Source organism: Bombina bombina, chromosome 5, assembly GCF_027579735.1.
Source record: "Bombina bombina isolate aBomBom1 chromosome 5, aBomBom1.pri, whole genome shotgun sequence".
In the NCBI taxonomy this organism is placed as follows: domain Eukaryota; kingdom Metazoa; phylum Chordata; class Amphibia; order Anura; family Bombinatoridae; genus Bombina; species Bombina bombina.
The window spans coordinates 81866042-81885074 of record NC_069503.1 but is presented as its reverse complement, the minus strand read 5'-3'; the positions used below and the strand labels follow the sequence as shown (position 1 = coordinate 81885074).

Below are 19033 nucleotides of genomic sequence, written 5' to 3'. Positions count from 1 at the left end.
AGAAATGCCTTGTTATCTTGTGGGACTAGATCCAAAAAGGAGACAGAAAATACAGGTTTTCAGGGCCAACCTTTATTTGTCACTCAATATAATTCCAACTTTAGGGCAGTCAATAGAATTATAAAAAAGCATTGGTCTATCTTAAAAAAAAAAGTGTTGACCCCCCAACCTAGGGTAGTGTACAGGAGGGCTCCAACTTTGAAACAAAAGTTGGCACCTAGTAAGGTAGTTATGACAAAAAAATACATCAAATACAATAAAAATGGGTCCAGGAATCAGGATTTTATGATTAGGAGGAATGATAATAACATTGGCACCTATAGATGTGGACACAGACGGTGCCATATGTGCAAATTTATTACACATAGAAAAAAATCTATAATATCCCATGCAACAGGAGAAGAACATCAGATTGTTGAACACCTCACATGTAATTCTAGTTACGTCATTTATGCACTTACATGTGCATGTGGGGTCCAGTACATTGGACGCACCTCTAGGAATGTGCGACTGAGATGGGGGGAACATAAAAGGAATGTAATCAAAAATTCATCTAAACACAGTGTCTCTAGGCACAATTGTACCAAAAGTATGCAAGGCAGATGTCAATTTAGTATTACACCTTTAGAAAGTGTTCCCAGTAGTCACCATTACAATAGATTTACCCGCCTGAGACAAAGGGAAACGTATTGGATCTTCAAATTCCAAACGTTTTTTCCTACGGGGCTCAATGAAGTCTTAGACTCCATAGCATTTGTTTAGCTTTACTTTTTGTGGTCTGTCTAGCTTATTCCCCTTGCATTAGTCAGACTAGGGACTAAAGTAGTTTGGTCCTCTTAGGTGTATATTGGATCTCAACTACTAGGGGTCTGAATATACACTTATGGGTCAAATGACCTAAAGACTGTTTTTTTGGCACACCTCCCCGGCTGCTTACACTATATTTAGTTTTGATTACAATACACTTTAAGATATTAGAAATTCGCAAACTAGCTACATTGAAATTTGTTAGATATTTCTTATTATATGTATCACTTTATGTCCTATATTTTAGATAAGGGAGTCTTTTATCAGCACTGCAACGTATTTACCTATCACCTATTTAGTTAGATTATTTATCTCCTAACAGGAGAAAATATCCACTGGCATTTGTTCACTTATTATAAAATTACTATTCTACTTGTGTCCCACACTATGTAATTTAAATCCACAGAAGGATAAGGTAATAGGTTTTTAAAATGATTACCTTAGTATTCCACACTTAAATCCACAGAAGGATAAGGTAATAGGTTTTTAAAATGATTACACTTAAAATTAGCACATTGTCATATCCAAAAATTCTTTATATACATCACATATAGCATTCCTCATTTTTTCACCAGTCCTTAATTTGTATATATATTCCATTCTTATATATATACCTTCCGTGTATATACACTGTATATTTATAACATATCTCTTACATAGTAAGAATATTGTTGTGTTTGCACCTCTTTTGAGCATACTTATTTCATTCTCGCCATTTTTTTATTATGGCTATCACACATATATCCCCTAGAAAATCACGTTCTGATTAATGCAATTTTTATTCACATGAACTACCTAAATGATCACGATTCCCATTATACAATAATAACTGTTTATTCCTATTATGCCACCAATAGTATTGGTTATGTAATATGTCAACTTTGATAGCGATCGTATTTACATAAAACACTTTATTTGCGCAGCAATGTTATGACTACCACCCGAGGGTGGACCAATGGGGTTGCTAGTTCCATTGTTATTATTATTACCATGGACCAATAGTAGTATCCTCTTCTACATGACTTCCGTAGGTAAGACCAATGGGAGGCTTTGTTTACTATTATCCAGGACCTATCAATACAATTCCCAAGACACTAGTGAGCGTTAATTACGGTGTTCTAAAGTTATGCCTCTACCCGTAGGAATGTGTATACCTCGTCACTTTGTCAGCTGGTGGAGGCTTGTGGCGCTCACCGCGCATGCGCTAGAGGCCCAAACTCCTTACAACAGCTGATGAGGAATTATGTGGCACGCGCACGTTACTGGTTACAAAATCCCAATGAACAAGCGGTGTGTCATTGGATTTTGTAACCAGAAACGGTACTGACATTGTATTGACTAACATTGTGAGATGCGGTAGGAAATATATTGAATACGTCTGCTACGTACTATATCTCACACTATATCTCTGGTGCTTTTCTATTCTCTGATCCTTGTTCATAAACTGTCATAATTTGAAAAAAAGTGCACAGCACGATGTAAAAAAAAAAAAAATCTCACAGGATGTGCAAATAAATAACGCAGTTTCTGAATTCCTCTAACCTAAGGAGCTGCGCTGGGCTCTTGATCCCTTGCTATATTTCTTCTGCTCCTCGTCGCTGTCGGTGTACATATTCTGCGACCCTTTCTGGTTACAAAATCCAATGAACAAACACGTTCATTGGGATTTTGTAACCAGTAACGTGCGCGTGCCACATCATTCTTTGTATCTTCGCATCAGCTGTTGTAAGGAGTTTGGGCCTCTAGCGCATGCGCAGTGAGCGCCACAAACCTCCACCAGCTGATTAAACGTCACCGGAAGTGACGTGGTATAGAAATGCCTATGGTAGAGGGATTACTTTAAGACACCGGCATACAGCCTATAACAGCAGAAATAGAGGCGCGCCCTGTGTCAGCGCTCTGATTGGAAGTTATCATTCTGAGTGACAGCGTAGGACTAGGTAGAATGGCTGTAGGTGATTTAGCGTGCCAACACTTTTGATTGATGGCTAAATAGACGTACCACCGAGCCCTCACTATGAACTGCCCCAATACATCATGACTGATGGCTAGGATATCCAATTAGATCATAGAAATTACAAACACTTCAGACTGTCAAATGCTCATTGTATAAGTGCCATTTTTTGTAAAATACCAATGTATAAATACACAATTTAAGAATAATTGAGTTTATATATTTATATTATAGGTAACTATATCCCCTACAGAGAATTTATTTATTATATTGCAGCAGGGGTGGTGCCATCGCAAATGATGGATTTTGATTGGTCTGACACCTGATAAGTGTTGGGGGTGGGATGTGGGTGTATTATCAGTAGCATAGCCCTATATAAGGAGGTAAAGATTTGTTTAGAAACATGCCTGAGGAAACAGTATATCTGAGAAACGCATCGCATGTATTCCTTATGTATTACATAAATTTTTAACACTGAGATGAGTGGTATACTTTTTTATATGTTTTAATAAACCTACTTTTATATAAATCCACTCCTAGTGATATGTATGGTACTTTTTCTGCTATGCTACTTTAGAGTGTTAATACTCTAACACCCACAAACCTACCATCTCATTTTGGATCAGCTAGCTGGATTGCTGTAAAATCCAGCCTGTCTCTATGGGCATAAGTGATTGCCTCCAAAACATGTGAGTACCCTGTGCAACCTTGGTTAATATTTCTACTGAAACCATCATTGATCTGCACCATTGGCGCCTCTATTCTTTGCTTGCACTTTTAGATTTTCTCCAGTTGGATACCGGTAGAGAGCTGCCTCCATGCTCAGCCAGCTGGATTGCTGTTGAAATCCAGCCTGTCTCTATTGGCATAATTGAATGCCTTTACCGATTGTGAGTACCCTGTGTTTATATACTATTGGTACACCATAAGAATCCCCATTGATCTGCACCATTGGCGCCTCTTCCTTGTTGTTTTTTCTGATCAAAATAGAAGTGTATTCTATGGATAAAGAAAATAGTCAGTAAATCTGGACATCAATTTTTTTTGTTTAAATGAGAAGCAGCGCTAATACCAAGAACCAAAAATTTATGATGTCACGCTCAGAGTTATACCCTGACTGTATCTGTGTCTTGAGCTTAAAAATACAGTAAGTCTCTTGTCTTTTTAGTTGATTTACCCTGTCACCTCCTCTCTGATGTCTTTTTATTACCTCTATAGCATTTCACCTGAACAATCGCACATCCTGGTTTTGCTCATCAATGAAGTGCTTGGCTACAACGGAACAGGGAACATCATTTTAAATATATGAAAGGTGATCTCATACGTGTTCTCACGTCTCGAGTTGTCAGCCCAATATATTGTTTTTTGTGTTCAGAGCATTCTATCAAATTTACCACATATTCTGTGGCACAGTTGATACAGCCCCTAACATCAAACTCTTCACCAGTGACATGTGACTTGAACTTTTTTGTCACTTTAATGAAGCCACACGCACGGCACCTTCTACTGTCGCACCTGAACGTTCCATTTGTCACTAGGCATGCACTTCCTTGATTAGTAGTCTTATTTCTTAGTAAGCTGGAAGATAGCAAATTCCCCAACGTTTTACCCCTTTTGTGCACAAACCTACAGCCTCCTTCTATTGTCTCTATCAAAGCTGTATCCCCATACATCATAGGCAAATATTTTTTTTTTTTATTATGTTACATATATCTGAGTATTGGTTCGAATACTGGGTAACAACAGGTTTCTGGTCTTTGGACACACTCTTTTTTGGACCTAGAAGCTGTCCCCTGTCCATTGTGTCTACATGCTTGCTGATTTCTATGATTACGGTCAATACGACCGAAACCGTTCAGAAGTCTTTTTGTCCTCACTAAACCCCATGTTGTTGTATGCTGTTTCATACAATTTTAAGGAATACAATTTACTACCTTTTTTCAACAAACTCGTTCTGGAATACTTTCGTTTTTGCATGCTTGCTGATAGTCTCAATCTGTATTTTAGGGTATCCCCTATCTACCATTCTGTCTATTAGTTCTTCCTTAGCCTTTTTATATACCCCAGCATGGGAACAGTTTCTTTTCACTCTCATCAACTGTCCTTTGATGATGCCTCTCACTACATGCCTTGGGTGTTCACATAATGGAAACACAGTCACAAAAATACTTTTACTCACTCCATACCACAGATGACTGGAATATTGACAGCTTGGATTTAGAGGAACTGTTTAAAATGGGCACTGGCAACATAAAACTTACGAATTTGTCTCAACCAACCAAGACCGAGAACTAAGGAGCAGCGACTGCGTCTAGATAAATAGTTATTCAATAAATATATTGAGAGAGGAATGATACCAAGAGTCCTAAGACTGCAAAAATATCCAAATGTGTTCATAGCAGAGTGGAATGAAGTACTGACGGAGTGCTCTATACGTTTAATGGACTGTTGGTCAAATATAAGATTGAGCAACTGGTTAAACTAAAGGAGGAGATTGTAAAAATCCAATATGAAATTAATAAGTTTAAGGAAGTACCTGAGTATGCCACTTATGATACCCTACTCAAAGAAGCAGTTGAAGAAGCTAGGCAGACAACAATAAACCCTAAACATTCTAAGTTCTTAAGAGACAGTCAAGATTATGCCAATGAGAAGGTCTATTTATGGACCAAGGGTTCTAGAAGACCCCATAAGAAGGGTCAGATGGGTGTATCTAATGAATTATCTGAGGCTGATAAATCAGATAATACCAAGCACGTACTGGACCTCTTTAAAAATTTCAAGTAAATAAAAATAATAAAAAATGGCACAGACTTAGAAAAAACAAAAAGGGTATTTTCAGTGATGTAGAGCAGACGGATGAGGATGATTCCGCATCAGGGATAGAAATACTAACTTTAGATGAATTTTCCCAGTCAGAAGTAGATGAAGCAGTTGGTCAACCTGTCACATGTCCCCCTGTAGAAAACCCCAGGCAAGTTGGACAAAAATGGTTATATATACAGAACAGGGAAAAGAGGCCAAAAGAACTGGCAAATAAAAATAATGAAGTTCAAAAGAAGACCTGTCAACCTAAACAACAGTTTTTTCAGAAGGTTCAGGATGCTACCAAAGGCGGAGGACAGAGAACAGGTATAGAGAGCCAGAAACCACAACAGAACAGATACCAACTGAGACAACAGAATCTGAGAGATAAATAACCCAAGATGGTGCAGTTTTAAATCTGTCTTCCCATCCCCTAACTAAAAGGGAAACTAAAGTGTTAAATTATGGTTTGGGGTTTTGCCCTAGTGCGGATTTCAATCTTTTCCAAACCATATTAGATGTAAATAAATGTATTACATCGTTAACGCTCAGGAAATATTTTTCCAATTCAGGTGTTGCATCTGATGGTTTGGATACAGATAGTCAAAGTGCAATCAGTACCACACAAAACTTTTAGTTTCCCTAATGTAACCAAACAAGGGTCTAGATTTTATCCCACACAGGCTAGAGGTAAGCAACTGGAATTATTCCAGAAGAGGGTTATGGATGAGCTAATCCTCTTGAATCGACACAAAAATACTGAATAACCAAAAAAGAAAAGGAATCTGTTGTAGCGCTGGAAGAAAATGATAACATTTTAATTAAGAAATCAGACAAAGGGAATAGCATAGTTGTATGTGATAGATCCTGGTATGTCTCAGAGTCCTTAAGACAATTAAGTGATGAAACTGTTTATTTGAAGTTATCCGTGAATCCCACAAAATCGATACAAAGAAAGCTCTGCTCTATTCTTGACAAGGGACTTGAAAATGGCCATATAGACAGGATTATATTTGACAGCCTGTTTGTAGAATATCCTAGAGTACCCATTTTCTATCATCTGCCTAAGACGCACAAGGGGTTGAATGATTTGAAAGGGAGATCGATTGTCTCTGGGTTGGGGTCAGTTCTCGAACCTCTTTCTAACTAGGTAGATGAGATTTTACAACCTTTGGTCCAGAATCTAGATAGCCATCTGAGAGATACCAAGCACGTACTGGACCTCTTTAAAAATGGGAAGACACATTTAGCTGGCTAACGGTTGATGTGGTCTCTTTATATTCCAGCATCCCACATGACCTAGGTTTAAGAGCCATAGATTATTTTTTAGATCTGGAAGGCAATTTTTTTTTTTTTTAAATTTTTTTATTGAAGTTGTGAAGATATGAAACATAAACATTTCGTCCATAAACAATATATGCATTAAAGCAAGTAAAACATTGAGATAAACAAGCGGTGAGGAAGACACGTGTTATGCCTTAATATGGTGTGAAAAGAGGGTTTGGACTAACTAAAATGGAACTTCTGTTTTTATTATATCATGTGACTAATGTTCCCCACATTGACACAAGGGGTGCACTTTAATCTAGTGATGGTAAAATGTGGGGAGTTGGCATTTTCCTTGGTCACTCTTAGGCCAAAGTATGTAGAGGGGGGAGGGGAAGTTCAGCGGGCAAAAGCCGCTCAGTGTAGAGGAGGAGAATGGAGGGGCAGAGCCTTTTAAGGTAACTATAAAAAAATATAGAAGTGTCATGAGACTTTAGGTTTTAAATTAGTGACCTAAATTGTTTAGGAAATTATCTAGGTGGATAATATCTGATATAAAGTGATATAAAATGATATATAATGTGGGGGGTGGGGTTATTATCTGAGACAAGGGAGTTTAGAACAGGCTGCAGAGTTTAATAGTGTACTGTGTTGAATTACATAGCTTTAACTGTAACAAGAATTTCCTCAGTAAAATGTACCGACTATCCAATAGCTTTCACAACTAATATACATAGTAGGAACCAGATACTGTAAACATATGACTCAACAGTAGGGATATATATATATATATATATATATATATATATATATATATATATATATATATATATATATGCTCCATGCAAACGGCAATAAAACATATCTGCTGAGATACATAAAGCATAAAATATTGTTCAGGCTATGAGTTTAAAATGTTACTCTATATATTAACTAATAACAAACATGAGTAAGGCATGTACCAACAGCAATAAACCAAACCTTTAAGTAGAGCAGAGTAAATGCTGGACAACGTGTTAAAGGGAATAATATTATATGGATTATAAAGAAAGAAAGGGCTGGCTTGAATCTGTGAGGTGCTATGCCATCCTAAAATATGTGCCGTACCCAGGTGACACATTGTATAAAATATGAATTATGGGGGGGGGGGGAAGAGTGGAAGGCAATTTTGATGGTGTATTTAAAGAGTTCACACTGGATGTGATTAAATTCCTCCTTGAACATAACTACCTTATGCTTGAGGGGGGAATACTTCCTACAGAAACAAGGCACTGCCATGGGTGCACGTTTTGTGCCCTCATACGCCAACTTATTTATAGGGTGGCTAGAGCACTGACTTGTTCTGGGAGGTGGTAACCCATTCAGGGACTCTACGATCCATTACAGAAGGTTTATAGACGACCTGATTGTGGTATGGGACGGTGACAAAGAAGGATCTGAACTATTTGTCTCCTTTTTGAACAGAAACACGATGGGTATAAGGGTTAAACTACAAATGGAATAAGGAAAAGATTAGCTATCTTGATTTAGTGCTCATTGCTGATTATGCCAGAAATAGAGTTAAAACTGATCTTTATCATGCTACCAGTAATCACCCAAGGCATGTAGTGAGAGGCATCATCAAGGGACAGTTGATGAGGGTTAAAAGAAACTGTTCCCATCCCAGGGGATATAAAAAAGCTAAGGAAGACCTAATAGACAGAATGGTAGATAGGGGATACCCTAAGATACAGATTTAGACTATCAGCAAGCATGTAGACACGATGGACAGGGGACAGCTTCTTGGTCCAAAAAAGAGTGTATCAAAAGACCAGAAACCTATATTTGTTACCCAGTATTCAAACCAATACTCAGATATATATAACATCATTAAAAAAAATTTGCCTATGATGTATGGGGATACAGCTTTGAAAGAGACAATAGAAGGAGGCTGTAGGTTTGTGTGCAAAAGGGGTAAAACGTTGGGGAATTTGCTATCTCCCAGCTTACTAAGAAATAAGACTACTAATCAAGGAAGTGCATGGCTAGTGACAAATGGAACTTTCAGGTGCGGAAGTAGAAGGTGCCGTGCGTGTGGCTTCATTAAAGTGACAAAAAAGTTCAAGTCACATGTCACTGGTGAAGAGTTTGATGTTAGGGGCTGTATCAACTGTGCCACAGAATATGTGGTAAATTTGATAGAATTCTCTGAACACAAAAACAATATATTGGGATGCCAACTCGTGACGTGAGAACACGTATAAGAGATCACCTTTCATATATTTAAAATGATGTTCCCTGTTCCGCCCTAGCCAAGCACTTCATTGATGAGCAAAACCAGGATGTGCGATTGTTCAGGTGGAATGCTATAGAGGTAATAAAAAGACATCAGAGAGGAGGTGACAGGTTAAATCAACTAAAAAGACAAATTGTTGGTTCTAGGTATTAGCGCTGCTTGTCATTTAAACAAAAAAAAATTGATGTCCAGATTTACTGACTATTTGTCAGGGTTTTTTCCCTGCTTTGTTTGCCATGTGCTGCTGGCAGCCATTTTACTCACCTCTCTTGCTGCATAGTGTGTGATGTTGCTCATTTCCTGCACGCCCTTTTATGGTCAGACAACTGTACATCATCCGTGTGAGACAGGTTGCAGTCTCAGAATTGTGATGTCATCACTTATTATTTAAAGGGCCTCTGTTCAGTATGCTTTGCCCTTGCGTTTTCTCAGACCTGTTTGTGAGTGCCTATGTTCCAGTTCCTGTGTATTGGCTGTCTGACGTCCCTCCTGGTTCCTGATCCCTGGCTTGTTGCTGACTCTGCTGTTCTCCTTGTTCCTGATTCCGACTCGTCTGACTACTCGCTTTGGCTCCTGACTCGGCTCGTCTGACTATCAGCTCTGGTTTTGACTCCTGGCTTGTTATTTGACTTGTGGACTATTTATTATCTTTTGTTATTAATAAAGGTGTGATTATTTTTGCACTTTTCGTCTCAGTCTGATTCCTGGCATCCTGACACTATTTTCTTTATCCATAGCATACACTTCTATTTTGATCAATTGGTTTTCATATCCTTGCACATGTAATGGGAATAGGAATGTATTGTCTATGTTTTTTGAATAGGAGTGTACTGAAAGTTCTGTGACTGTCCATATCTATTCAGAAAGAGAGCACATTCATATATTAGAATTGCATATGCTGTGTATAATTGGTTTTGGTATTGAATGTCCTGTTTCCCGTAAGTAAGTGGTTAGATACCCCATCAGACTGTCAGGTTCAACCTTATATTCTGTATGTTTATTTTCATAGAAGGATGTGTGCTCCATAGGAGGATATACGTAGAGATTTTAGCACAAAGGTTTTAGAGAATACTATAAATGTTTATGGGTTTATGATCAGATAGGCATTAATCTGTCAAATGGGTTTGGTGTGGAAAGAGTTAAGTGGGAGTGATGTTGTTACTTACCTGGGTTTTTAAGCCCCAGGTGTTAGACTGTCAAGCAGGGTCTATGATTACTGCACAGTTGTAAGCCGAAACGTGTAAAACCGACCTGGTTTTTCATCACTTTATATTTTTTAAGCCTAATAAATAAAGTGTATTTTTAATCAAGACGCCTGGATCCATCACTTACATTTTTTACTTTCATGTCCTTTTAAATATTGGCATAAACATACAGTATATATAATACATAACGATGGCTCAGTACTTTATGTCCTTGTTTAAAATTGTGATTTTATTATTCTCACAGAGCATGTCATTTTAAACAACTTTTCAGTTTACTTCTGTTATCTAGTTTGCTTCATTCTCTAGTTATCCGTCTTTGAAAAGCATACTTAGGTAGAATTATGTAGTAAAAACATTCAATTTGCAGAATATAAATTCACTTTAAAAGATACAAAAGCCAGGGATTCCTGAGATGCCTCTTCACTTGATGTTCATAATGAGAACAGTAAACAAACATTACATGTAGTGTAGTAACAATACACACCTTAGGGAGGGAACAAACATTACATGTAGTGTAGTAACAATACACACCTTAGGGAGGGAACAAACATTACATGTAGTATAGTAACAATACACACCTTAGGGAGGGAACAAACATTAAATGTAGTATAGTAACAATACACACCTTAGGGAGAGAACAAACATTACATGTAGTATAGTAACAATACACACCTTAGGGAGGGAACAAACATTACATGTAGTGTAGTAACAATACACACCTGAGGGAGGGAACAAACATTACATGTAGTATAGTAACAATACACACCTTAGGGAGAGAACAAACATTACATGTAGTATAGTAACAATACGCACCTTAGGGAGGGAACAAACATTACATGTAGTATAGTAACAATACACACCTTAGGGAGGGAACAAACATTACATGTAGTATAGTAACAATACACACCTGAGGGAGGGAACAAACATTACATGTAGTATAGTAACAATACACACCTTAGGGAGAGAACAAACAATACATGTAGTGTAGTAACAATACGCATCTTAGGGAGAGAGCAAACATTACATGTAGTGTAGTAACAATACGCACCTTAAGGAGGGAACAAACATTACATGTAGTGTAGTAACAATACACACCTTAGGGAGGGAACAAACATTATATTTAGTGTAATAACAATACGCACCTGAGGGAGGGAACAAACATTATATGTAGTGTAGTAACAATACACACCTTAGTGAGGGAACAAATATTACATGTAGTGTAGTAACAATACACACCTTAGGGAGGGAACAAACATTACATATAGTGTAGTAACAATACGCACCTTAGGGAGGGAACAAACATTACATGTAGTATAGTAACAATACGCACCTTAGTGAGGGAACAAACATTACATGTAGCATAGTAACAATACACACCTTAGGAAGGGAACAAACATTACATGTAGTGTAGTAAAAATACACACCTTAGGGAGGGAACAAACATTAGATGTAGTGTAATAACAATACACACCTTAGGGAGGGAACAAACATTACATGTAGTGTAGTAACAATACACACCTTAGGGAGTGAAAACACATTACATGTAGTGTAGTAACAATACACACCTTAGGGAGGGAACAAACATTACATGGAGTGTAGTAACAATACACACCTTAGGGAGGTAACAAACATTACATGTAGTATAGTAACAATACGCACCTTAGGGAGGGAACAAACATTACATGTAGTGTAGTAAAAATACACACCTTAGGGAGGGAACAAACATTAGATGTAGTGTAATAACAATACACACCTTAGGGAGGGAACAAACATTACATGTAGTGTAGTAACAATACACACCTTAGGGAGTGAAAACACATTACATGTAGTGTAGTAACAATACACACCTTAGGGAGGGAACAAACATTACATGGAGTGTAGTAACAATACACACCTTAGGGAGGTAACAAACATTACATGTAGTATAGTAACAATACGCACCTTAGGGAGGGAACAAACATTACATGTAGTGTAGTAACAATACGCACCTTAGGGAGCGAACAAACATTACATGTAGTATAGTAACAATACGCACCTTAGGGAGGGAACAAACATTACATGTAGTGTAGTAACAATACACACCTTAGGAAGGGAACAAACATTACATGTAGTGTAGTAACAATACACACCTTAGGGAGGGAACAAACATTACATGTAGTGTAGTAACAATACACACCTTAGGGAGGGAACAAACATTACATGTAGTGTAGTAACAATACACACCTTAGGGAGGGAGGGAACATTGCATGTAGTGTAGTAACAATACACACCTGAGGGAAGGAACTAACATTACATGTAGTGTAGTAACAAAACACACCTGAGGGAGGGAACAAACATTACATGTAGTGTAGTAACAATGCACACCTTAGGGAGGGAACAAACATTACATATAGTGTAGTAACAATGCATACCTTAGGGAGGGAACAAACATTACATGTAGTGTAGTAACAATACACACCTGAGGGAGGGAACAAACATTACATGTAGTGTAGTAACAATACACACCTTAGGGAGGGAACAAACATTACATGTAGTGTAGTAACAATACACACCTTAGGGAGGGAACAAACATTACATGTAGTGTAGTAACAATACACACCCGAGGGAGGGAACAAACATTACATGTAGTATAGTAACAATACACACCTTAGGGAGGGAACAAACATTACATGTAGTGTAGTAACAATACATACCTTAGGGAGGGAACAAACATTACATGTAGTGTAGTAACAATACACACCTTAGGGAGGGAACACATATTACATGTAGTGTAGTAACAATACACACCTTAGGGAGGGAACAAACATTACATGTAGTGTAGTAACAATACACACCTTAGTGAAGGAACAAACATTACATGTAGTGTAGTAACAATACACACCTGAGGGAGGGAACAAACATTACATGTAGTGTAGTAACAATACACACCTGAGGGAAGGAACAAACATTACATGTAGTGTAAGTAACAATACACACCTTAGGGAGGGAGCTCTTCACTTCGTCTCAGATAGTGCTGGGTGGCCATTGAATTATACAACTTTACGAAGTTGAGATAATACAAACTTCTCTTATTGACATAATGAGGTTTAATCCCTTGTTTACAGGTTTTGTAGTGTTTGCAATATATAAAAAAAAAATAATAAAAAAAGTAAGCTCAACTATGTAACAATAATAATAATAATAAAGATAATGTCCTTACCCAATCAAAATATATGGTCAAGGAGGTGCAATCTGATAAGCAAATTTACACACAAAATAGATAGAGAGAAAAGGAGATTACCGGTATAAGGTAAATCCTAAAAAGACCAGGGTTACTGCATACTCCTTAAATAAATACTAATAACAATAAACAGATTATACCAAAATGTGATTTAATTGTGCAAATAAATAGACATAAATTCATCACCAAAATATACACAATGACACACATAAAAGACAACACATGGGCCCCACATACACCTTATATGGTAACTAAGCCGGCTAGCAATGAAAAAGCACAAACTCAGTACTAATAGCTAAATTTAAAGGTATATTGCAAATGTAACAGCTGAGTGATATAAGCGATAGCTGTAGTATGTTCAAAATGCCATATCATATTCCATAACGTGTGATGGTAATAGCAGCCTCAAAGCGGACAGCATATGAAATGACAGTCAATTTTGCAAAAATGGTTAGTCAGCAAGCAACGTTGATGTAAATGTTATGAAAGTTCATTAGTAAAGTGACCTGTACATGCAAGGTTAACAAGCGGACATATAAGTCATCCCTCCTGATTATAAGGACCCTGTGTGGGGTATCCACATGAGTAATAGTGCGTGTAATCGAGGTACGTGTTATGCATCCATCCGTAGACAGGTAGTTACTTTAAGACCCATATGAGGGAGGGAACAAACATTACATGTAGTGTAGTAACAATACACACCTTAGGGAGGGAACAAACATAACATGTAGTGTAGTAACAATACACACCTTAGTAAAGGAACAAACGTTACATGTAGTGTAGTAACAATACACACCTGAGGGAGGGAACAAACATTACATGTAGTGTAGTTACAATAGACACCTGAGGGAGGAAACAAACATTACATGTAGTATAGTAACAATACACACCTGAGGGAGGAAACAAACATTACATGTAGTATAGTAACAATACACACCTGAGGGAGGGAACAAACATTACATGTAGTGTAGTAACAATACACACCTTAGTGAAGGAACAAACATTACATGTAGTGTAGTAACAATACACACCTGAGGGAGGGAACAAACATTACATGTAGTCTAGTAACAATGCACACCTGAGGGAGGGAACAAACATTACATGTAGTGTAGTAACAATACACACCTTAGGAAGGGAGCTCTTCACTTCGTCTCAGATAGTGCTGGGAGGCCATTGAATTATACAACTTTACGAAGTCATGATAATAGGAACTTCTCTTATTGACATAATGATGTGTAATCCCTTGTTTACAGGTTTTGCAGTGTTTGCAATATAAAAAAAAAAAAAAAAAGTAAGTAAAAAAAAAAGTAAGCTCAACTATGTAACAATAATAATAATAATAAAGATAGTGTCCTTACCCAATCAAAATATATGGTCAAGGAGGTGCAATCTGGTAAGCAAATTTACACACAAAATAGATAGAGAGAAAAGGAGATTACCGGTATAAGGTAAATCCTAAAAAGACTAGGGTTACTGCATACTCCTTAAATACATTCTAATAACAATAAACAGATTATACCAAAATGTGATTTAATTGTGCAAATAAATAGACATAAATTCATCACCAAAATATACACAACACACATAAAAGATAACACATGGGCCCCACATACACCTTATATGGTAACTAAGCCGGCTAGCAATGAAAAAGCACAAACACAGTACTAATAGCTAAGTTCAAAGGTATATTGCAAATGTAACAGCTGAGTGATATAAGCGATAGCTGTAGTATGTTCAAAATGCCATATGATATTCCATAACGTGTGATGGTAATAGCAGCCTCAAAGCGGACAGCATATGAAATGACAGTCAATTTTGCAAAAATGGTTAGTCAGCAAGCAACGTTGATGTAAATGTTATGAAAGTTCATTAGTAAAGTGACCTGTACATGCAAGGTTAACAAGCGGACATATAAGTCATCCCTCCTGATTATAAGGACCCTGTGTGGGGTATCCACATGAGTAATAGTGCGTGTAATCGAGGTACGTGTTATGCATCCATCCGTAGACAGGTAGTTACTTTAAGACCCATATGAGGGAGGGAACAAACATTACATGTAGTGTAGTAACAATACACACCTTAGGGAGGGAATAAACATTACATGTAGTGTAGTAACAATACACACCTTAGTGAAGGAAAAAACGTTACATGTAGTGTAGTAACAATACACACCTTAGGGAGGGAACAAACATTACATGTAGTGTAGTAACAATACACACCTTAGTGAGAGAACAAACATTACATGTAGTATAGTAACAATACACACCTGAGGGAGGTAACAAACATTACATGTAGTGTAGTAACAATACACACCTGAGGGAGGAAACAAACATTACATGTAGTGTAGTAACAATACACACCTGAGGGAGGGAACAAACATTACATGTAGTGTAGTAACAATACACACCTGAGGGAGGGAACAAACGTTACATGTAGTGTAGTAACAATACACACCTGAGGGAGGGAACAAACATCACATGTAGTGTAGTAACAATACACACCTTAGGGAGGGAACAAACATTACATGTAGTGTAGTAACAATACACACATGAGGAAGGGAACAAACATTACATGTAGTGTAGTAACAATACACACCTTAGGGAGGGAACTCTTCACTTTGTCTCAGATAGTGCTGGGAGGCCATTGAATTATACAACTTTACTAAATGGAGATACTATGAGTCTCTTCTATTAACATAATGAGTTTTTATCCCTTGTTTACAGGTTTTGCAGTGTTTGCACCAGAGATCATAAAGGTGAAGTCAGAGACAGAGGAGCCAGATACCAGGGATCATTTACCCACAATAAAAACTGAAAATGTTACACCCACAGGTATTGGTGAGAATCATTTTAATCTTTTGTTTGACTTAAATGTTGCTGAGAGTTAGACACAACCCATTAATCCACTCTCAAGTGTCCTGGGGTATTTGTTATGACCACTTGCAGTCTCACATGTGCAGATACTGCTAGTGGTTGGGGTGGGTGGTACCTTGAAGTATTAGACATGCCGTCTGAGAGGAGTCTATATTACCTTTATCATATAGACAAAATAATAAACATTTGATCTTGGACAGAGCATCAGCTTAGCATGCCTGACTCTATATAGGGAGATGCTGAACTGCCTGACGCAAGAAGGGTAGAGGTTCCCAACCCTGTCAGAAGTCTAGAGGTTAGAGTCCATTTAGCCATCAGTACTGATGTGGTTCTACAATAGTGGCAAATAATTTTATCTTATAAATAAACAAAACACATGTGTAGCCCTAGAAGCCTGGCAGATGCAGGACCTCACTTATTTCTGTAAGGTTCTTGGTTTAATTCCTGCTAGTCTCTTATACATGGTATTCGCCTTCTTGAAACATGGAAACATCTTTTGTTAATTCCAGTTAACTTCAGTTATCTTTCAGATGTACAAAGCAGGATATTTTTGGAGTATGTCATTATTTTAATAAATTGTATAAAAACCGCGCTTGACAGGTGACATGATTACTTTATATAAATATATTCAAGGACCATATACAGAAATGGCAGAAGCTCTGTTTATTCCAAGAAAATTGTTTGTGACAAGAGGTGACAATTTAAGACTGGAGGAAAGGAGATTTAATCTCCAGTAATGTAAATGTTTTTTCACTGTAAGAGCAATCACATTGTGAAACTCATTACCTAAGGAGGCAGTAAATGCCAATACATTAGATACATTTAAAAATGGTTTAGGGGGGAACTTCCGGGGCGGCGGCCATGACAGGTCGCATAATTGCTAGCTGCTGACGGCTTCTTCATTAATCTAACCACAATCAGATTTTATATCCACCATCGCTTGGTTATACACAGCACATGAAATTCAGCTGAAGGAGCCCTTTATTTTGAGCTAATAATATCTCTGAACAACGCCAGCTACAGTTAACAGAGACTTTCTGAGGTTGAGGCCTCCTAACTAACCCCCCGGGGGAGCGCCGTTGGGCCTCTGCCATTAAGGAGTACCTTGAGAGTACTGATCCTGTCCACCTTTCAGAGTAAAGCTGTAAAATCTTTCTCTAACTTGCCTGCATATATCCTAAATCAAATTGGCTATTGAGACTGCAACCTTTTATCTTAGAAGAGCTGTGCCGTTTACTGGATGGTTATTTTATTTCCTTTGAGGAGACGCTTAGTAAGGAGCCGGTTTGTGTGCACGGCTATACCCCAAAGAAACCCACTTTGCCGGAACCTACTCCTGTACAGCAGGAGAGTGGTGGTGCTTTGGGGCCCCAGCGCTTGCAGCTTACCTATGCTGGATACTTAAATGATCAAGAGTCCGGTTCAGTGCGGCCCGCAGTAAGGAAGGAGGGAGCAGAGGCTGGGAGTCCACTGGAAGCTATGGGATCCGTCATGCCTTCGGCGGCTCTTGAAGGCCCTAGTGCCATGTGTCATGCCGCCTTTGAGCTGATGCAGAAAGGTATGAAGCTCAGACCTACAGAGATTCCCGGAGGAGTGCTAATCAAGAAACGGGGAAGTGTGTCGCATCGGATACTAACCTTAATGGGATTCATCACAGCGCAACATAGGCATCGCCTAATAATATTATCAGCCCGGTTACATGCTAACATCACTTTCTACCCTAGCGTGCTACATCGCGTGAAGGGGATCCTAACAGGAGACTATGTCCAGATTAATGGATCCCTACAGCTAAGAGCGGCGCAAATCCCGCGATCATCTTACTTACCAGTTACCCACTTCCATGTGGTCTAGCTACACTCGGGCTGGGATCCTGGCGGACCGCATCAGACTCCTGGCGGACCGTATCAGACATACAGATCAGTGAGCTTAATATAGAATGCCATTTAAGTGACACTTTCTCTTCCTAAAGTCCGCAAAGACTCTGATTATACCCGTTTAGGAATATTTTGACAAGTTAGGGGACCTCACAGATTATTATTGAGATTTTCACAGAACTCTCATGTTTATTGTGTGATATTTTGCTTGGAGTGCCCCTTCATTTTATGTTAGTAGGTTGCATTATTCCCTGTTTACCCTCGCAGCTGAAATTATCAAATATCATAGGTTTATCCTAAGACAAGTTTAGAGGAACCAGGACACTATGGGCTGCTATTATGAGTTATAACTGTTTTTTACTGTTCATTTAAGGTTGTTAAGCTAAAGATCATAGTTAGATCTCATTACATTAGAGTTATATCCTAGAGCCTTATTGTTCTGTATTTTGTGAATGTTGTTGATATAATTTCAGGGTTGAAAAGTGCTTATATGTAAACTATGAACATATGCTCAAAGATCTATGGTATATCATTTAAGGCCCAATCAGTGAGGATATCCTATCTGTTTTCCATCTACAGGTCCCTTGACCTATTTTTTCTCTCTTCACGTAAATATGTCAAACTAAAGATCATAGTTAGGTATCACTAGGTACAAGTTATACCCTGTAACCATTTTGCTATATATTTTGTGAATGCCATTTACATAGCTGCAGGTTAGAAAAAGTGTCTATGTAATTTATGAATAACAAATTAA

The 19033-nt window shown here is 37.9% G+C and overlaps 1 protein-coding gene across 1 annotated transcript in view; it reads left to right on the top strand.

Moving 5' to 3' along the window:
- LOC128659218 (uncharacterized) overlaps positions 1-19033 on the top strand; it is a 94270-nt gene that overhangs the window by 40151 nt on the left and 35086 nt on the right. Inside the window, exon 4 of the mRNA XM_053712896.1 lies at positions 16256-16363. Coding sequence (XP_053568871.1) covers positions 16256-16363 — 108 coding nt within the window. The remainder of the gene's footprint in view (positions 1-16255; positions 16364-19033) is intronic.